A 22,140-nucleotide genomic window follows, 5' to 3' on the forward strand; every position below is an offset into this window, starting at 1 on the left:
CATGCTTATGTCAGCGGCTGTCTTAGTGCAGTACAGTGACAGGCTGCCGCTGCCGCTGGCATATGACGCCTCCCCTTTTGGTCTACGGGCAGTTCTGAGCCATGTACTCCCCAATGGCTCAGAGGCCCCCATAGCTTTTTATTCCCAGACACTCTCCTCTGCTGAGAGGAACTACAGCCAGATCAACAAGGAGGCTCTGGCTGCCGTGTCCGGGATTAAAAAGTTTCACGACTACTTATATGGACGGCACTTTACTCTTTTCACTGAACACAAGCCTCTCCTTGGACCTCTGGCTGGTGACCATCCTACCCCACCCATTCTCTCTCCTAGGATGACTCGCTGGATGGAATTCCTCATGGCATATTCCTATACGCTGCAGTACCATCCGGGCAAGCAGCTAGGGCATGCTGACACCCCCAGCTGCTGCCCCCTCCCTACTGCTGACCCTCACCCAATTCCCTCCACATCCATGCTCTCCATTGCCTTTCTGGTTCTGCCTCTCACTGCCTTGGACATGGCGGCCCACTCTATGGCTGACCCTGTCCTTTCCCAAGTTTTCACTTGGGTCCAGAGAGAGTGGCCATTGGGAAAGGTCTCTGAGGGTTTCTGGCCTTTTAAAACCCACCAGATGGAGTGACCAGGTCATCATTTCCCCCTCCCTCTGCTGTCAGGTGCTCAATCGCCTCCATAGAGACCACCCAGACATAGCTTGCATGAAGGCTTTGGCTCGCAGCTATGTCTAGTGGCCCCGCATGGATGAGGTGATAGCATCTTGGGTAGGCCATTGTTCCCCTTGCCAAGTGTTCCACCCCACTCCCCCCACTGCACCTACCTGGGACTGGGAGATTCCCAGGGACCTCTAGTCTAGAATCCTCCTGGATTTCGTGGGTTCCTTCCATGGCCAGAGTTTCCTGGTGATTGTGGATGCCTATTCCCGTTGGGTGGAGCTTATCCTTATGTCTTCTACCACAACGGAAAGCACCTTGCGGGCCTTGTGGTGCCTCTTCACAACCCATGGGTTGCTGGACATTATCTTGTCTGACAATGGCCCACAATTTGCATCCACGGCCTTCCAGGCATTCCTGGCCATGCAAGGGATCCACCATGCTCCAACTGCCCCATACCATCCTGGTTGCAATGGCCGGGCAGAACGTGCTGTCCGCTTGGCCAAAGAGGCATTGGACAGGATGGATCAGGGCGACTGGCCAGCAAGGGTGGCTGCTTACTTCTTAGGTCAGCACTCCACCCCTTGAGATGCTGATGGGCCACCGCCTGCGAACCACCCTGGACAGGCTGCACCCTCTCTATACCGGGCATCAGCCCTGCAACCTGCGGGCCTCTCCCTGCCTTTTCCGAGAGGGGGACCTAGTCTACGCTTGGAACTTTTCTGGGGATCCAAAATGGGTGCCTGCCACCATCACTGCTGTAACCGGTCCCTGCTCTTACAGAGTCGGCTTCCCAGATGGCAGCGAATGGCAGCGCTATGTGGATCAACTGAGACACCACCTTCCACCTGAGGCCTTCTCTCAATCAGGCCTCTCCTGCCTGGCCGTTGCTGCCCAGCAACCAGCCCAAGTTTCTCTTCAACCCATTGTTCCGCCATTACATGGACTTCCACTTGAGGCCTTTGCTCGATCAGGCCTCTCCTACCTAGCTACCATCTTCTGGCAGCCTGCCCAAGTTCAACCTCCATCCATAATTGCACCTCCCAACCACATTCTGCATGAGGCCTTCATCCAATCAGGCCTCTCTTATCCGGCCACCAGCTTCCAGGAGCCCCAACTGGCCTTTGGTATAAATAGCTGTCAAGCAGGGCGAGGTGGAATCTCTGTACATAGTTGTAGTTGCCGTTCTACTGAATAAATAGCTGCTCTCTTACCACAGCTGCCTCACGCCTCTTCAGTTAATAACGAACTTAACACAGATGGCAATCTGTTCCACTGTTCTTACTGTCAGGAAATTTTCCCTTAGTTCAAGGTTGGATCTCTCTTTAATGTCTTTTCCTCCACTGTTTCTTGTTCTACCCTCAGTAACTTTGGAGAATGAATCAATCCTGGGTGGGTTCCTGCCAGTCCTAACCTCTTCTATAGAAGAGGTTCCACAAATCTACAGTGCCATTTAGAACCGGTTCCAGCTCCCTCCCCCCGCCCGTCTGCACAGCATCAAGATGAAGAGCGAGAGGAGAAATTCTGGGAGTTGAAGTCCACAAGTCTTAAAGCTTCCAGTTTGAACACCCCTGGTTTTTTTTATAAAGGGTTAGGGGTGCAAGGGTCTTGTAACTTGACAGCTTTAAGACTTGCATGCTTCAAATGCCAGAGTTTCTGAGCCAACATTTTGGTTGCTAAGCAAGAGTGTTGTTAAGTGAGTTTCACCACATTTTACTATTTGGCCACCCAGTCACATGGCTGGCAAGCCACTCCCATCCAGTCACATGGCTGGCAAGCCACTCCCACCTAGTCACATGGCCAGCAAGCCACTCCCACAAAGCAGGCCACACCTACAGATGAGGTTCTAAAAATTTTTGAAACCCACCACTAAATCAATCCCTTCCTTTCTGTGACAGCCCCTTGTATACTGAAAGAGAGCTTTCATAACACCTCTAATTCTTCTCTTCATTAGCTTAGACATACCTAGTTCCCTTGATATGATTTATTCTGTAGTCCCCTTATCGTTTTAATTGTTCTTCTCTGCATTCTTTATAGGGTCTCAGCATCTTTTTTTGTAGATTGTGGTGACCCCAATTGGATGCAGTATTTTAAGTGTGGCTTCACTGCAATGTAAAGTGGTACTATCCCTTTTCATGATCTTGCTGCTATCCTTCTGTTGATGCAGTTTAGGACTGTGTTGGCTTTTTTGGCAGCTGCAGCACATTGTTTCATCATACTTAAGTGATGATTCATGAGGACACCTAGATCTCTCTCACGGTTACTACTGTTGATCCAGGTACCACATATTCTATATCTGTGCATTTTATTTTTCCTGCTTAAGTGCAGGACCTTATTTTTTCACCACTTCAATGCATCTTGTTGGCTAGAAACCAGCCAGTTCAAGTCTTTCAAGATCCTTCTGAATTTTGAGTCTATCCTCCAAAGTGTTAGCAATTTCCCTAATTTGATGTTGTTTGATAATTTAGTGAGTTCCTCTTCTATCCCCTCACCTACACCATTTATGAAGATTTTGAAGAACACTGCCTCAAAACAGTGAGATAGCCCTACAGCATGCTGCCCTCCATATAAATGTAGTTCCATTAGGATTTCACATTGAGTGACATTGACTATTGCAAATCCATCTGGTGATGGTACTTTCTATCCCACATTGTTCTATCTTACCAAGAAATAGGCTGTGGTCTACTTTGTCAAATGCCTTATTGAAATCTAACTATACTATATCCACAGAGTTTCTCTGATCAACTAATGTACTCATTTTATCAAAGAAGGTAATAAAGCTTGACCCTCGTGATCTATTTTTAACAAACTCACATTGACTTTTGGTAGTTGCTTTCTAGATGCTAATAAATCTGCTGCTTGGTTATCTTTTCCAGGATTTTCTCAGTTATTGATGTCAGGATGATCGGTGTCTAGTTTTCTGGATCGAATTTTCCCCTTTTTGTAGATTGGAACCACCCTAGCTCTTTAAGTCCTCTTCAGTCCTCTTATCAATTTTTTGCTTATTTTGATCTGCATTACTGTTCTGTCTCCCATGGTATTCTTTTTGATAGGATGGACTATTTATTCCTTTTGCTTTTATGATCTCATATTTCAGAGTTTCTCAAGCATCTTGAATTGTTTTTCCCTTTAAGATTTCTATCCATGAAATATTTCTTAATCTCTCCCTTAGTATGTTGACGTCAACCCTGTTAAAGGGAATTAAAAATGGACCATTCACAATTTCAGTCTGACTAGTGAGAATAGCAGGATACATCTTGTTTTCCACTGCTCTAATCACTAAAATTACAATGTGATAAGTCTGAAGAAATCAGTTTCTTCACCAAAACCCCAACAACAGACTTTGTTACATTCTGTTAGCAGAGGCCCTGTGTTGCACCATTTGTTGGTGGTGTCTAACTTTGTGATTTGCAGAATGTTAATAAACACTTCAGAATCCGAGGCTGTTATATTATTTTCAAATGCACACAGAAGTTTAAATTGTTGAACTTCACAGTGGTGTGCAGCTGAAACATCTAGAACTCAGTTTGTGTGCAGAACAATGGTGGGTTGGAGGCAGTACACCCTGGTACGGGTGTACCGGAGCCTGCCCAGAGCACCAGATACTGTTCTGGTAAGGTGCTCCGGAGGGCCCGCCCGCCCGAGCTCCTTACCGGTCTTTTAAGTCATCGGCACTTCCGCATGTGCTGATCAGCTGGAGTGTCACAGAGGCACTAAGACACATGTGTGTGCTGCATGAGTATGCACGCACAAGTGTGTGCGCGCGCTGCACATGTCCATGTGGACACCGCCGGGCCCGTTCCAACTGTACCAGTTGGAATGGGATCCGGAACCCACCACTGGTGCAGAATCACTTTAAGTAGACCTGAACATGAATTCTGACATGGCTCACATGTCCTGGGCATGCCTGTCATAAACATGACTGTATAGAATCACAGCTTTGCATTTATCCTTAAGAAGGCTGGAAGGGGTGGAGTGAAATTTTATACGGTGGGGGGGAGATGAAGGAGGCAAAGTTGTTCTGGTAGTTGTGTGTAAAGCTGAAAGGAAAAATTGCAAAGCAAGTTAAGGTTAGCACATATAGCACATTGCCAAGGCAAAAGTTGAGTCATAAAGGAAGTCAGCTAAGCAGTAAAGAGTTTTCCAAACATTTCCATTCAGGTCTCCCTCTCTACTTTACTTCTTAAAAAATAAGCTCTTGGGTGATTCTTTTTCTCTGTTCTTCAAGGTAAGTCACACATTTTTATACCCTCTTTACCTGCATAATAAATTTAGCAAATTAAGTTATTAAAAGGGAGATTGAAGAGCAGAGATGGAGAATTTAGCTTCAGCACTAAATTAGAGGAGGTGGAAGGAAGAAAGGTCAACAAGTCTTTCCCCTCTAGCTTTATTTCATTTTGTCCTATTTTCCCTTTGAAGCTTCTGATAAGTTGTTGGATTTTTTGTGTGCTTTTATTTGATGTGATTGCTCTGAATCCTGTCTTCCTGTCTTAATGGGTTAATCTTGTCCCAGGACCTTTGTGTATCCTATTCCGGGGGTTTAATACTTTCAGCGGCAGGAAAAAGGGAGTTCTTGGTGAGTTTTTTTTAGTGTAGGCTTGAGTATTTTCAGGATCAGGCTTTATTATTTCTAGTAATTGTTTTTGGCTGCCTGCCCATACTTCCAAGTTATTCTTGGCAATGGCTTTTGCAATGAACCAGACTTTCAATTATCTCCCGAGTGCTTACTTTCAGTTCTGTCTCTTTAAGGGAAAAAGGATTTTTCTTTATTCCTGCACCATTTTGGCATCTCCTGGCACTGTCTTTTCTGGGGTACTTCCTACAGTTCATTGAAAAAAATGTGGTTTGTGGAGGGAGGGGCTAAAACAAGAGAAAGGTTTTTGGAAAGCTCACCTGGGAGGTTTCCACTCTTGATGCACGGAGCTTGCTTCCGAAAATCAAAAGCTAGGGGAGCCCTGCAGTCTCCTTAGTGCCAGCTGGACTGGACAGAGGCCTAGCACCCAAGCTAGCTTCAAAGGATAAGGGCCTCTCATTTGCACCAAGCACATAGGCATGTTTGGGAGTGTCTTTGGCATTGGAAGCAGGGGTGGGTTGCTACTGGCATTACTGCCAGTTCGGTGCGCAAATTTTTTTGTACACACGTGCTCGCTTCACACGCGTGCGTGCGCATTTACACCTAAAAAGGGCTGTGCATGTGCAGAACATTAGGAAAGGGGAAAAACACATTTTTGCAATACAGATTGTTCTGTGCATGTACAGAACGAAAAATAAAGATGGTGCTGCCGACAATAGAACAGGTTCGTGGGCGTGGGCGACCAAGTTACTACCTACTCAGCCAAACCAGTTGGAACCGGTACAAACCCACCTCTGATTGGAAGGGGATGCTTGTGCCCTGGTCTAGCCAAGCGCTTTCCTTCAGCTTGGCTGTTTTTGGCTTCAAAAGTTCTGCTGGTGTCTACTTTTTTTGCATCTTGGAGCGAAGGGAAAGGGCGCGACAAACGGGTATGCAAAAGCAACCTTTATTAAAAACAGAGTGACTACGATTCAACGTGGCGTGGTTCGCGCCAAACATTTATACCTCCTGGTTTGAACGAGGAGCCAATGGGCCGTCGAGTAGCTCGACCAATCAGGGCGAGGATTGAACCGGCTCCGCCCGGGAACTAATCAGAAAGGAGTCCTTTATTCCCGCGCTTGTATTTCCCGCGCTAGTATTCAACACCCCTCCCCCCCCTAGTCAAAAGAGTTCCCTTAGGAAGGGCAAACATAGTCTTGTAAGTAGGTGGGACGGTGACGTTCTCGTCCCGACCTTCGTGGCTCCCCGGCGGTTGTCGTCGGGGGGGGGAACCGCCGGCGGAGGTGTGTCCATGGCGGGGCGGTGAATCTGCGATGCGGCCCCGTGAGATGGCGCTGGCTCCGGGCCCCGTGCCCGATGTCCATTTGTCCGGGGTGGCGTCTCCGTGGCAACAGGAGTGTCCGACAGTGGCCCCGTGTAGACCGGTTGGGGTGTAGGTTCAGAGTCTCGATAAGGGCTTCGAGGAAGGGAGTAGCCGGGTGAGGCGCGTTTGTCCGAAAAGTTCGCATCGGCTTGTCCCCCGTTCCCCGGGTGGAGGCGGTCCGTTGGGGGGAAGGTCATCGAGGGTGGCTCATGCTGAGAGCGGGTGTCTGAGAGGCTCGGGCCATCTGTTTCCGCGGGGAGGCGTCGCCTTAACTGGTCCACGTGGCGCCTCCATTGTGTTCCGTCGGCCAGGCCGACCCTGAAGGAACAGGGGCCCGTCAGAGCTATGATGGTTGCGGGAACCCACCGTGGATCCCCAGAAAAGGAGCGGGCCCATACAGGATCCCCTAACTTAAACGCGTGGGAAGGAAGTGCCCCCAGGTTGCTCGGCAGATCCCCTGCGTAAAGTGGATGGAGCCTGTCTAGGGGGGTTCGCAATCTCCTACCCATCAAGAGCTCCGCGGGGCTTTTATTAGTCGTTGGGCAGGGTATGGAGTGCTGGCTCAAGAGGTAAGCCGCCACTCTTTCTTGCCAGTCGCCCTGGTCCATGCGGCCCAAAGCTTCTTTGGCTGAGCGAACTGCGCGCTCCGCCCGGCCGTTACTAGCTGGGTGATAAGGGGCTGCGGCTGCGTGTCTGATTCCTTGTTCGGCCAGGAATTCTTGGAACGTGGTGGAGGTAAACTGGGGCCCATTATCTGAGACTATCACATCCGGTAACCCATGGGTGGCGAACATCTTACGAAGGGCCCTCACTGTACTCTCTGCTGTGGTGGAGGTCATGATTACCAGCTCCACCCACTTGGAGTAAGCATCGACTACTATCATGAAGTTTCGGCCGTGGAAGGGGCCGGCAAAGTCAATGTGTAAACGGGACCATGGGCCTCTAGGGATTTCCCACTCACGAGAGGCGGCTGTGGGGGGATTCGGTCTAGAGTTTTGGCAGATCCTGCATCGGCCTACGTAGTCTGCAATTTCCGAATCTAGCAAGGGCCACCACACATAGCTACGGGCTAAGGCTTTCATTCGCGCTATGCCCGGGTGGTTTTTGTGGAGTGCGGGCAGGATTCGTGCCCGCAGGGCTGTGGGAATCACTACCCTATCCCCCCAGACAAGACAACCCCCGTGAAGGGCGAGTTCGGCTTGTCGTGCTTTAAATGGTCGGAATCCTTCCGCTACCTTTTCCGCGGGCCAGCCCCTCAAAACCCATGAAGCTACTTGGGATAGGACGGGGTCAGCCTTTGTGCACGCTGCGACGTCCGCGGCAGAGACGGGGAGGTCGGATTCGGCGATGGACAAAATAGAGAGAGCGGGCACGTGGGCTGTGTCCGTCTCTGGCAAAGGGCAACGGCTCAGGGCGTCTGCGTGCCCTAGCTGCTTACCCGGACGGTATAACAGCGTATACGAATACGCCGTTAGGAACTCCGTCCAGCGTGTCATGCGGGGAGACAAAATGGGGGGGGTTGGCTTGTCGCCTGCCAATAGCCCCAGGAGCGGCTTGTGATCTGTGACAAGGGTGAAATTCCTACCATAGAGGTAGTCATGGAACCGCTTAATGCCGGACACTGCAGCCAGGGCTTCTTTATCGATTTGGCTATAGTTCCGCTCCGTGGAGGAGAGTGTCCGGGAATAGAAAGCTATGGGGGCCTCTGAGCCGTTCGGGAGGGCATGGCTCAGGACCGCCCCTATGCCGTAGGGAGAGGCGTCGCAAGTCAGAACTAGGGGCATCCTATCGCTATATTGAATTAGGACTGCCGACGAGGTCAAAATGTCTTTTATAGCCGCGAACGCGTGCGCTTCATGGCTACCCCATTGCCAGGCCGCTGACCGGTCAAGCAGTCGGTGTAGCGGCTCAGCTAGCGACGCCTTGTGGGGTATAAAAGGGGCGTAGAAGTTTAAAAGCCCCAGGAACGCCTGCAATTCCGCCCTAGAGGTGGGTGCAGGTGCGTTTTTGATGGCGGCAACTTTGGAAGGAGTGGGGTGGATGCCTTGGGCATCAATGAGGAACCCCAAGAATTCTACTTTGGGAACAGCAATTTCGCATTTGCTGCGCTTTAGTTTCAGTCCTGCCTCCCTAAAACGTGTAAGAACCTCCCGCAGTATTTTCAGGAGTTCCGAATGGCTGGGGGCTGCGACCAGGACGTCGTCGAAGTAGGGAACGACGCCTGGGAGTCCGTGGAGCAACCGCTCCATAAGGCTCTGAAAAATCCCCGGGGCGACCGAAACGCCGAATTGGAGGCGGCGGCAACGGAAGGCCCCGCGGTGGGTGACGATGGTCTGGGCTGTAGCCGCATCGTCGTCTACGGGAAGCTGCTGGTAGGCCTGTGCCATATCTAGCTTGGCAAAAATGCGGCCTTGCCCTAAGGAGTGGAGTAGGTGTTGCACTACGGGAACCGGATATGGGTTTGCCTGCAGGGCCAAATTGATGGTCGACTTATAGTCGGCACATATTCTCACCGATCCGTCGGGTTTGACCGGGAGGACTATGGGGGTTTCCCAGCGGGCGTGATCTACGGGCTCGATTACCCCCTGCTCTATAAGCTTATCAAGTTCAGCGTCTACCTTTGCTCTCAATGCGAAGGGGACCCTGCGTGCCTTCAGCCTAATGGGGGCGACCTGGGGATCGAGGCAGAGGGAAATGGGGGTGCCCTTATAACAGCCCAATTTCCCATCGAACACCTCTGCAAACTCATCTAGAACGCTATCTACGGTGAGGGGGACTACCCTGTACACCCCCTCTATGGTGAGGCCCAAGGCAGGAAACCAATCCAACCCAAGGAGAGCGGGCAGATCGTTCCTGACGATTAGAACTGGGAGTTTCCCCTTAAAGTCTCCGTATTCCACCTGGATGTGGAATATTCCTGCCGTGGGAATCCCATTCCCCTGATAGTCTAGGAGGGAGACCCCGACGGGATGCAAATGGCTCTGGGGAACCCCGGGACAAAGGCGGGAAAACAGGGCCCAAGATAGGAGAGAACGGGAAGACCCGGAATCCACCTCCATTCGACAAAGCTGACCTTCGAGTCGGACGGCGGTGCTGATTTTGCGATCGCCGGCGGGAACGTGGGAAGCCTGATAGACCACGCAGTCGGCGCTGGAGGGCTGGTAGGTTGAGTGGCAGTCCTCAGCTCGCCTCGCAGGACGTGGCTGTTGGCGGCGTTGCGGTGCCGGGCGCTGGTCGCTGGGCTGCATGAACGATGGGGCTGGCACGAGAGCCCGGCAGACCCTGGCGAGGTGTCCTTCTCCTCGGCAGCGGCGGCAGACGGCGGAACGGAACGGGCAGGATGCGCGGCTGTGGCGGCCGCCGCATCCGCGGCAAGGTGCGTTTTAGACTGGCTGAGCGGGCGTCGGTGGTTGCTGGTGTGGCCTCCGCTTCGGCTGCGTCCTCGTTTGTCCGACGGTTTCCTCCTCCTCGTCTTCAGCAGGAGAGAGGTCGTCGACGAGGTTCGTCTGGGTGGAAGGCCCCGCGGCGGTTTGCGCGGGGGTTTTCAGCTGGAGGCGTTCGATGTCGGCCGTGGATTGTTCGGAGAGCTCCGCTGCTCGCGCGGTCTCCACGGCTTGCACCAAGGTGATTTTGTGGTTCCGGAGCATGCGGCTGCGCAAATGCACGTCGCGGACCCCGCATACAAACTGCTCCACGAGGTTCTCCTCCAAGTCTGCAAAATCGCACTGGGCGGCCACTGTGCGCAAAACCTCTAAAAACTGGCTGATGGATTCGTTGGGCTTCTGCACTCGGCGGCGGAAGGTGAAGCGGCGTGCGATCAGAGAGGGTGAGGGAGCGTAGTGGTTCCTCAGCCTGGACATCAGCTCGTCCCACCCAAGTTTGTAGGCTGGCCTCAGGGCGGCCAGGGCTCTCGCAGAGGCGAACATGGAAGGCTCACAGCAGGACAAGAAGAAGCTGCATTTCTCCTCGTCGGTCTGTGCCTGGTTCCTCGATGCGATTAAGTAGCACTCGAAGCGCTCCATGAAGCCGTCCCATGATTCTCCGGCGGATCCGAATGGCGCGAAAGGAGGAAGCGCTGATGCCATCGTGGTGTGGAGCCAGAGAGGGGGAGGAAGAGGGCGGAGAAAATTTTGCGTTCGCTGCCGGAGTTCTCAGCCTGAGGATAGCGTTCGTGCTGGTTCAGACGCGGTGGCAGCCGGCTTGTTCTTCTCCGTGGTCGCGGGAATCGGAATCCCACCCTCGTCGCCAGTTTTGCATCTTGGAGCGAAGGGAAAGGGCGCGACAAACGGGTATGCAAAAGCAACCTTTATTAAAAACAGAGTGACTACGATTCAACGTGGCGTGGTTCGCGCCAAACATTTATACCTCCTGGTTTGAACGAGGAGCCAATGGGCCGTCGAGTAGCTCGACCAATCAGGGCGAGGATTGAACCGGCTCCGCCCGGGAACTAATCAGAAAGGAGTCCTTTATTCCCGCGCTTGTATTTCCCGCGCTAGTATTCAACAACTTTCCTTTTGGACACTGCTGGGTGTTGGCCTCTCAGGACTATTAGAAGCTGGAAATGTAAGTAAAATCTGCTGCTAAATCTGCTGTTGGAAGAAATGTCCATCTGGGTTCAGTTCCAAGTGGGGAGAAAGACACTGGAAACATGGTGGCTGATTGGAAAGATGGCCAATGTAATCTTTGCAGGTGCCATGTGATGAGATGGGTAGAGGACTAATCCTATCATATCCTGAGGGCTGTGTCTTAATCCCATCCTGGGGGCGGGCAGAGAGCTGCAGGAAGCTGCTTTGTCTTTAGTGTTGCAGGTGAGCTAGCTCAGCCTTAATGGCCCATTGACAAAGGCTGAGTTTCTACCTCCCCCTTTAGAGGAAATATTCTGCCCTTTTAATATTTCCTAAAATATTTCATATTCCTATGAGAGGGGTGGGTGCTAACTTTCTACACTGCGATATCAACATTTTATTTTTCTTTACAGAGCTAATTTCCTCTCCTATATGCATCAACTATTTTAGAAGAAATTATTGTTTTTATGTTCTCTGAAACATTTTATGTTCTCTGAAACAAGAACATTTACTATTCTTCCTGATAAGAAAGGTTTATCTCTGTAACAATCTCCAAATAATACTGGCTCTGGGTGAATTAATTTAATTATTTCTTATTTACAGGCACAATATGGACTCAGAACATTCTGAGCTTGATTTTTCATGAAGGTCATCAAGATGGAACTGAAAATATTACCCTGATTGACAGAATACCATGGCTAGAATATAATGTTTTCCAGGTAGATTTAACCAAGCACCCATCACCTCGTCTCTATTCTTCCCATCTGCCCTACTATTTGGTACCCAGAGGGTTACGAAATAAAAGAGCAAAGGTAAGACCTATTTTGCTACATTATAGAATGGAATGGGGAGCTGTCGGTTTTCTATTCTTTTAGCTGTGCATATGAATGTTTTATTGACAAACGGGCAAGATGGAGAGAGAGAGAGAGAGAGATGGCTAAGGTGGGACTTGAACTCACAGTGTCTTGCTTTTTACCCTTGTGCCTTAAGCACTAAACCAAACTGGCTCTCGTCTCTTTAGCCATCAAATCTCTTCAGAGGAAACTGCTACTCTCAGTCACTCATGCCCTAGTCACCTCTTTGATGAACACTCTAACAGCTTTAATATGGAGCTGCTTTTTACAATGGCCCTTAAAGATGATGAGATGCTTCAGCTGGTGCAAAATTAGCACAATGGGATTTTGTGCGTTCTCCAAGAACTGCATAGATTATACTTCCGCTTTGAAAGCTGCATTGGCTACCAGTTTGCTTCCCGTTCCATTTCAAGGTGTAAATTATGATCTTTAAAGCCCTTCATGAGTTGAGAACAGGTTATTTGAAGGACCTCCTCTTCTCTTTCCATCCTATCAAGAAGCTAGAGAAGCATGTGGGGTCCTATCAACTAGGGAGTTTTCTTGGGCAGGTTCTACGTAGAAAGCATTTTCTGCTGCCCTATGGAAGGAACATCATTCTCCCCAAGGTGAGGCTAGCCACAGTCCTATTAGCCTTCTGGGAAGTTCTCAAAACATTGTTTTACTGATGAGCTTCAAGATCCCATGATAGAAGGGTGCCTATTACATAACTGTATGAGAGTTAATTGTATGTGGCGGTCTGTCTTTTTTCTTGTTTTTGTTTCATTTTTTTGACCTAGCTATTATTTTTCTGCTACAGATTGTTTATGTGTTTAGAAATCCAAAGGATGTCTTGGTTTCTATGTATCATTTTCACAAAGTTTCAGTCACATTAGAAACTCCAAAAGATTTTGATACATTCTTGGGGAAGTTTTTGGCTGGCAAAGGTAAGAAGATTTTGATTATGATGATGCTTGTCATTTATCTTGAACAAGAAAATATGAATATATTTCAATCCACTTCCCACGTGGAGCAAAGAATCCACCCTCTCCCCAAAAATAAGATAAGAATCGTGATTTACTCATGCAGTAATTTGTATGAATCCTAGACAAACATGAATGTATGGAGAAGAATAGAGGACTCCTAGGACAACTCATGATGTAAAAGTGACAGGGAAAGACAAGAGAAGGCAAGAAATACTGGGATTCATTTAATGTTCAGAAAAATGGAGAGAAGTTATTTGGGGGTTTAAAATCAGGAGGTGATTGTGTTGGGAATGGATGGACAAAATCTGAAATTAACAAAAATCAATATTCATTTGAAAGCTTGAGAGTAATCCCATTTTTTAAAAATAGAATGCAATATCTAAAGAACAAAAAATATTCTCTAAAAGTGTAATCCCATTAGGAACATTTTAGGGTAACAGAAGAGAGCTAACAGGAATAGGAGGAGGAAGGTGTGTTGAATATGTTCACCAAATTGCGCTATTTGTAAACATAATAAAGGTGGAATACAAATCAATAAAAATAAAAAAATCTGCAGAAGTATAAAAAATGATCCAGATTGCTCCAAAGATCCAAATAAGGAAAAGGAAAAGCAAAGAAAACAAAATAGGGATCTCTTGAAAGAACTCCCCCACACCCCTTAACAAGTCAGAGTGTACAACCACATTTGTTACGGCTCCCATTCCTTGTCTCTCCACTATATACCCAGTGTTATTAGGGTAGCCCAGAGGTGGATTGATACCGGTTTGCACTGGTTTGGGTTAGTGGAAATTGGGAATGGGTCGCTGAAATGGTAGGAACAGCAGGCTTCCTATGCCCCCAAACCAGTTCCCCGGTTGCCACTGCTGTTGCTGGGTTGGATTTTAATCATTTTTTCATATTCATGCACAGGACAATTAACACTCAATTGTGCATGTGCATGCAGCGCGCACAAAGCACGTACAAAGCGAACCACCAGCAATGCTGGTAGCAACCCACCCCTGGGGGAGTCTCCTCAATCATGCTTTGATCTGAAGACCTCCATGATCATCAAGATAAATGGAGGAAATGCAAGCGTTAAGACAATCTGTCAGTTGGAACGCTGCAAATGAACTGAATCAGGTGACGTCTATCACTGCTGTCATGTTTAGGCTCAATTCATTTCTCTCCTATCAGTGGGCAATAGTTTGTGGCTAGACCATATAGAAGGCTGGTGCACTCATAAGGATGATTTCAATATTTTCTTCCTTTCCTATGAAGAAATGAAAAAGGTAAGTTGTATCTATGTCATGTAGTGCAATATGACTATTAAGCTTTAGAAATGATGGGATGTTCAGAATAACTTATTGCAGAAGGAAGTTACAGAGGTGATTACAGAACCATTCTTGGTTATTTCTGTCAAATCCTGGAGGACCGGTGAAGATTTTGAAGAAAAGTAAGTGCCCCCTTTTCAATAAGAAAGAGAGGATTCAGAAAATTAGACTTTTGCCATTTTGAAATCAGATTTATAAACAGTGTATTTGTAAATACTTATGTAGACATGGTAGAAATAACAGGAGTTTGCTTGTCTTTATTGCAGACAGGTTAGGTAAAATTAAGTTGATCTTGTTTTTGATAGAGTTACTGACTTAGTCGAGAAGGGGAATCTGGTAAGCAAAATGGGTTTTTAATTCAGCAAAATTTTGGCTCATTTAATAGTCTCCTGTTTTGGTTCAAAAGTAATTGATTCAACTCAACTGCACCCATCATTTTCAAGCGAGGCCAAGGCATTTATTTAACCGGACTTGACAACCGGCCAGTCTCTAATAAAATTGCTAAGAATGTAAGAATCGGAATCTTAGAAAAATTGTGTCATATAAATATATTGAGAAAAATGTTACTCAACAATTTGCCTCTTGAAAACCTTTAGCAGCAATCCTAAGGAAGTGTTTTTGTGTCTAATCCATTGATAATGCTTGCCATGTCAATGTACAATGTTCATTTTAAAAAATACAAATCACTTAATCTCAGTATTTTTCTTAGTAAGAAAAGAAACGAAGGTTGGGGGAGTGAGAGACAGCATGTGAAATTTGTGTAAGAAAGTGATATTCTTTAGAATTATCACAATATATTCACAAACGTTTCCATCTTTTCTCCATTGTTGCGGATGTTCTAATGTAAAGCTATATCAAATTGCAGGATCTGAGAAGTTCAGTATTGAAAATATGTAACTTCCTAGGAAAAGAACTAAGTGAAAAGGAGGTGGATGATGTGGCAGATAAAGCTAAATTTGATAACATGAAAGTGGATTCTAGATCAAACTACAAATTCATGCCTTCCGGTGATCTAGACTTCAGCAAAGGAGACTTTGTTCGCAAAGGTAAATCAGTAGTTATTCATAATCCTGAGCTTATGCTTGTGGGACATGTCAGGCTTCCTCTGAGACCAGGATTCATCTGAAAGGCATTTTTTAAGTTGTATAGACATGTCCTAACATCCTCTCTTTCTACTGTCTCTCCATTATTTTGCATTAGTCTGATTGCCAGCATGTATCTGAGGCAGCTTTAAATCTTTCTTAGCTGTACCAATCTTAAAGTATTGTTCTCTTTTTCATCCTGACAAATTTTTGGCATGGATATATTTTGACTGTTTCTATGACCAATCTGATGCTTGCATAGTTTAATGATCCTTAGGGAGTGGGATCGTTCTAGTTCAATAGAAAATCACATCATTGCAAAGGGTGGGCAAAGGGGGAACAGAAGGTTACAAGCTGCATGGCATTGGGAGGGGGAGAGGGGGAATAGAAAGTTACAGCACAGCATAGGGGGGAGAAAGGGCATGTGTGGGAGTAGCTGGCTCACATAGTTCTCACTATACATGAGGCTGCATAGTGAGTTATGACCGTTAGGCCAAAAAGATGTTTCTGGTGCGATGTTTTTGCATCCCTGTGTATGTGTGTTTCAGACAGCAGAAACTGCCCTGCACGCAAACACCCGGAATGAATTCCAACATCTCCTATATTTTTGTTTTGAAAGGCAGCGTCTCCTTCTTCGTCGCTGGGCATGCGGAAGGGATCATTCCCCATGAAAGGGGTTGACTGTTCATGTAACTCCATGTGGTTGACCACGTGAATTTTCTTCTGTGGAGCCAAGCTAGAGATTATATTCTTGCACATAGTTAATAAAGAGGGTACACATTGAATACAGCAGCACAACAGTATCAGCAAAGCAACAAGGGTTATAATGGTCTTGACAGTATTTCGCAACCAGCTAAAATTAGGTAGCCAAGAGGTCAGCCAATCCCACAAGGAGTCCGAGGCCTTATATGTCTGTCTAACTGTTTGAACGATATCATGTAATTTTTCCACACTGGTTTCAATTTCTCCGGACTGGTTCAAATAATAACAACAGGTAGCATTCAACCAAACACATAGGCCTCCTTCCTTGCTTAACAAGTAATCCAGAGCTAATCTATGTTGAGTTAAAATTCCAGCTAAAGAGTCAACTTCGGCCTGCAGGGCTTGTAGCCCAAATATCGTAGTGTTAGCTAGGGTTTCCATTTGAGCAGATAAAATACACAGTTGTTTAACGTTCCATGCAACACCCAAGAGTGGTAGGGTGAAGGGTGCTCTGCCCTGTTCTCCAGGTCAGAGACAGCCTCAAGCTGTGGTTGTTGCTGATTGGTCATGGTCAGGCGGCTTCTGTGTTTGTGTAGGTGGTTGTGTAGGTGGTTTGGGCAAATATGGTCTTACGTGCCATCCTGGGATCCAAAGGACCTTGTCTTTTAGTTGGATTGCAGCGTAGCCCCTCCCCCAGGTAATCAGGTCAGCAGGTCCTCGCCACGTCAGGTCAGGCAAGCAGCGATAGTAGACAGGTGGTCGAAGAGTGTCAGCAGAAGATGGAGCTGCGAAATGACGAGTTTCTGCTGAGGAAGGCGGCTGACCGGTGAGATTTAAAAAGTTTAATGTATAGAGACAAAGATTAAGAATGTTTTGCAAAGCTGGGAGGCTAGGGGGCGTTTTCCCCTGTATTTCAATGTAGCGATCAAGGGCATGCTTAAGAGTCTGATTAGCGCGCTCAACCATTGCCTGTCCTTGGCTGTTATATGGAATGCCGAATTTGTGCACAATGTCCCATTGGTTACAAAAAGCAGCAAAGGCTGCACTGATGTAAGCGAGCCCATTGTCTGTTTTTATCTCTTTTGGGCGTCCCAGCGATGCGAAGGTTCGAATGCAGTGGTTGCAGGCCTCATAGATTGATTTCACAATCTGAGTTACACAGAGACTATCCAAAATCAAGTTAAAGGGTTTATTTGGAAAAGTAGAAAAAGCCAAAATAGAGGCAGCAAGCTCCGCATGCTGAGCGGAAATCTGCGGGGGGGTAATTTTTGTACACCACCGATCATTCTCCTGCCAGGCACAAGATCCATAGGTTTTGCTTCCGTCAGCAAAAATAGTCATGGCCTGAGGAAGCGGGAGAGGGGAATATGGAGTGTGCCATTGCAGGGGAACAGTTTTCAAAAGAGCCAATCTAGGGTCGGGAGGTGCATGGCAAGAAATCTCACCTGGCCAGTCAGCAAGTGCGAATTGAAGGTTTTCTGAGTCAGCAAATAAAGTCTCCCAAGTTGATAAAGAACAAGGGACAAAAATCGTGGAAGGTTCAATTCCGGCCAACAACTTTGTTCTAATATGGGCTTTTGTAATTAGAGCTGCAAAAAGTGCAGGTTTCTGAGAAATAGTGGATTTTGGGGTGTGAGACAAGTGTATCCATTCAATAATTAATAATTTTGAAGTTTTTTGCACCACGGCTCCTGTTGGGAGCCCAAGAGTGTTACATATAATGAAAGCTAAGGGGGTGTTATCCTGAAGACGATCCACCCAAATTTGAGCAAGGGCCTCATTTACCTCTTTTAAAACTTGCTGATGTGTTTCATCTAATTTAATAACATCTGCAGGGTTTTTGCCCATTGTTAATGCAGAAAACAACAGAGCCAATTGAGGGGTTGTGAGCCCCATATATGGGCGTGCCCAGTTAATGGAGCCCAAATATTGCTGTAACTGTACTAATGTGGGAGTGTGTGGCAAGTCCAATTTTGGCATTGCAGGTGCAGCATGAGAAGCCAAAAGCTTGTGACCCAGGTACGAAAAAGGTTGTGCTGTTTGAACCTTTTCTGGAGCTATATGCAGGCCATTTTTATGGAGAAGGTTAGTCAGAAAAGGTAATGTTGCTAAAACCGTACCTGGGGGCCCACATGCCGCTACTAAGATATCATCCATATAGTGGTAAATTAAAAAGTGAAGGTGTGCCGTCCGATACGGCTGGAAAGTTTTATCTACAAAATATTGACACATGGTGGGGCTGTTGAGCATTCCCTGAGGCAGGACTGTCCATTGAAAGCGAGAAGCAGGTTTGGAATTGTTAAATTCTGGAACAGTCTTTCTCATGGAGTGGTATAGAAAAAAGGCATCTTTTAAATCAATGATCATGAGATCGCATTCTTGGGGGATCAAACTTGGATTGGGGAGGCCGCACTGCAGCGCTCCCATGGGCTGGAGAATTTTATTAACAGCCCGCAAATCATGCAAAAAATGCCATTTACCTGATTTCTTTTTTATAACAAACACAGGGGTATTGTAAGGCCTGTGGGATATCTCTTTCCTCTTCCTCTCTTCTCTCTCTGTCTCTCTCATCCTCTTTCTTTTTGTCTCTGTTCACTTTCTCTTTCCCTCTTTTCCTTTCTTCCTCTCTCCCACTCTTCTATCACTTTCTCTTTACTCTCTACTGCCCAACCTGTCCCCGTAATTTACCTTCAATTAATCATGTTTGCAATAATTTACCTACTTTTCTAAATAGGCGCAGTTCCCTTACTGGAGCCATCGCTCCCTCAAACACACACACACACACACACACACACACACACACAGACTCACGCACAAAACCATTTTTCTCCATTCCAATTCAGATCCTATGAATCAATTGCTCTGTGAAACATCTGTGAAAAAGATTCAGGTGCTCAGGCAGGAAAATGTCATCAAAGCAACAGAAAAGAAATCAGAAGAGTCAGTAAGAAAGGGAGTAGCAAGAACTCCTTGAGACATGAAATCACGATGAGGAAAGACTAAGAGAGGCATCATAGGGGGTAATGGAAGAGAGGTAGCCGGGATGACCGGAAGAAAGTAAGAAGAGCCAGGCATTGGAGCATCTATAGATTCACTTGCCAAGAGATTGAAATAAGAAGGAAGATAAGAAGCAGCCTTTTGTGTGGGGCTGGCTGAATGCCCCAGGATTAGTCTCTCGACTGTGAGTCAGGTTGGAAAGCAGGCAGAAGCGTCCTCTAAAGGGATGTAATGCTGAGGAGCTTCAGAGGCTGAGGGTGACAGAGGCATGCATACAAGGGAAGAGGAAGCCTTGGATTCAGAGTGTGAATTTAGTGAAGAGGTTTCAAATTTGGCGGGGGGGTGTCTGGTCCCCCCATCATGGCTTTTTCATAAACTTTTAAACATTCCATGATGATCCGCCAAGTGGAAAGTATTTTCGGTGGTGCCCTTAGGGAGTGGTGGAAGTACTTCCCTATTTTTACCCAAATGGTTGTTCGAATTGAGTCCTTCTCAGGATATGTGGGACAATTTTGATAAATGTACCTGAGAAGGTTAGTAAGATCTTTTTTCGAAGGGATGGGGAGAATGTTCCCATTGTTTTTTTAAGATTATTGAGGATTTGGCCAATTCTCTAAGTTTGTGGAGGTGCGCAACCTGACGCTTAGAGAATTCTGCTAGAGGTTTTCAAGAGGCAAAATGTTGAGTAACATTTTTCTCAATATATTTATATGACATAATTATTCTAAGATTCAGATTCTTACATTCTTAGCAATTTTATTAGAGGCTGGCCGGTTGTCAAGTTAGGTTAAATAAATGCCCTGGCCTCTCTTGAAAATGATGGGTGCAGTTGAGTTGAATCAATTTCTTTTGAACCAAAACAGGAGATTATTAAATGAGCCAAATTCTTTTTCTTCTCCTTCCCCCTCCTTCCTCCTTCTCTCCCTCCCTCCCCGCTCTCTCAAATAGACACACGCACACAGAGAAGTTGGATCCCTCTCTCACTCACTCACTCTCAAACAAACACAAACACAGAAGTTGGATTGGATATATTTTCCAATGGCTTGAAAGTAGCTCCTCTGCCATACCCCCCCTCCATTCCCCTGCTGCCTTCCAATCCAAGTCTTTGGTTGCAGGTGGAGCCACGTTGCCTTTTCAAACTTGTAATCAGTGAAGCTGGGCTTATAAACTTTTATCCAGCTCTGTGTGTGTGTTTGTGTGTGTGTGTGTGTGTGTGTGTGTGTGTGTGAAAAGGCAATGTACCTCTGCATGCAATCAAACTACACTTGTGGAGGTATCTACACTTGAGGATGGAGTTTGAATTCCTCCCCCTCCCTCCTACCCATACACGTACCTTTTCCAGCTGTTTCAGAGAGGATTTCAACTCTGCTCTTGCTTGCCATCATGAAAAGAAAAAAAATGTAAAAGGAAAAAGGCAAGAGCTGAGGTCAGGCAGAGCTAGTTGCTGCCAGATGACTCTGCTTAGTGCTTAACTGTTTAAAAAAGTCTCTAAAAAAGTGCCTCTACAGCAGTAGTGGGTTTCAAAAATTTTAGAACCTCTTCTGTAGGTGTGGCCTGCTTTGTGGGACTGGCTTGCCAGCCATGTGACCGAGTGGGAGTGGCTTGGCAGTCATGTGACTGGGTGGATGTGGCCAACTTGTAAAATGTGGTGAAACCCACTTAACAAAGCTCTTGCTTAGAAACCAAAATGTTGGCTCAGAAACTTGAAGCATGCAAGTCTTAAATCTGTCAAGTTACAAGACCCTTGCACCCCTAACCCTTTAGAAAACCCCCCCCAGGGCTGTTCAAACTTAACAGCTTTAAGACTTGTGGACTTCAACTCCCAGAATTCCTCCTCCAGTCATGTTGGCTCAGGAACTCTGGCATTGAAATGTGCAAGTCTTAAAGCTGTCAACTTACAAGACCCTTGCACCCCTAACCCTTTAGAAAAAAAACCCAGGGGTGTTCAAACTTGACAGCTTTAAGACTTTAAGACTCCTCCTCTCGCTCTTCATCTTGATGTGCGAACGGGCGGGGGGAGGGAGCTGGAACCGGTTCTAAATGGCACTGTAGATTTGTGGAACCTCTTCTATAGAAGAGGTTAGAACTCGCAGGAACCCACCCCTGCTCTATAGGAAGAGGCGGGAGAATGACGTGCCTATCTATGTCAGAAATTTTTCGGCTTTTAACCCTTACTTAACTCTGCTTGAGTGATCATAAAACACCAGACTAGATGAGGCACGTCATTCTCCCGCCTCCTCCTGTAGAGGGCACTTTTTTAGAGGCTTTTTTAAACAGTTAAACACTAAGCAGAGTCATCCACTGTGACTCTGGCAGCAACTAGCTCAGCCTTTTTCCTTTTACATTTTTTCTTTTTATGATGACAGTGGTGAGGCTCTGCCTCCCCTGACTGCACGTCCCTGCTATAGTCCCCTCCTGAAGCTCTAAAGATATAGATATACGCAATGTGTGTATATGTGTGTGTGCGTGTCCATACACATACACACAAACATACATACATTCCTACACACACACACAGACACACATTCATTCATTTTGGTGATAGGATGACATAAATAGCCTCTAGTTTAATTGAATACAAAAATTATGTTTTGCAAACCATTAAACTGTTGAGATTTTTTTTAACCACTTCTTTCCAGGCATTGTTGGGGACTGGAAGAACCTCATGACTGTTGCCCAGAGTGAAAGGTTTGACCATATCTTTAAGGAGAGGATGGAAAAGCTGCCCTTCAAGTTCTGCTGGGATATTCAGGAGGATCCATGAGCTTATTTCCAGCTCACTAGAGGAAAATAATGTGTGATACACACCTTCAAATAGCTTGAATCAGAGATGACTTTCCAAGAATGGTCTTTATGTAACTTTGTAATGTTTAATTCTCAACTTTGCAGAGATCATAGAACAAAGCAACATTAAATTCTATGCTATTATTACATGTAAAAGAAACTGCAGAAAACAATTAATAGTATATCTCTCTGAAATTCTTACTATCATTTGTATTTTGATTCCACAAATGAGGCCAGATGCATTAAAGTTTTGACATTGTCCAGCTAATTCCTATATACCCCT

At 46.7% G+C, this 22,140-nt stretch overlaps 1 protein-coding gene across 1 annotated transcript; it reads left to right on the plus strand.

Moving 5' to 3' along the window:
• Window positions 1-1,254: 1,254 nt before the first annotated feature.
• LOC148045134 (amine sulfotransferase-like) lies at window positions 1,255-22,090 on the plus strand. The gene is made up of 6 exons (XM_087719033.1): window positions 1,255-1,792; window positions 11,770-11,978; window positions 12,817-12,943; window positions 14,156-14,250; window positions 15,158-15,338; window positions 21,713-22,090. The coding sequence occupies exons 1-6, from the start codon at window positions 1,255-1,257 to the stop codon at window positions 21,835-21,837; spliced, it is 1,275 nt and encodes a 424-aa protein (XP_087575159.1). The 3' UTR covers window positions 21,838-22,090.
• The last annotated feature ends 50 nt before the right edge of the window (window positions 22,091-22,140 follow it).

The sequence above is a fragment of the Thamnophis sirtalis genome, unplaced genomic scaffold (assembly GCF_051295495.1).
Source record: "Thamnophis sirtalis isolate CommonGarterSnake01/CBP01778 unplaced genomic scaffold, rThaSir2_p1.2 scaffold_6, whole genome shotgun sequence".
NCBI lineage: Eukaryota > Metazoa > Chordata > Lepidosauria > Squamata > Natricidae > Thamnophis > Thamnophis sirtalis.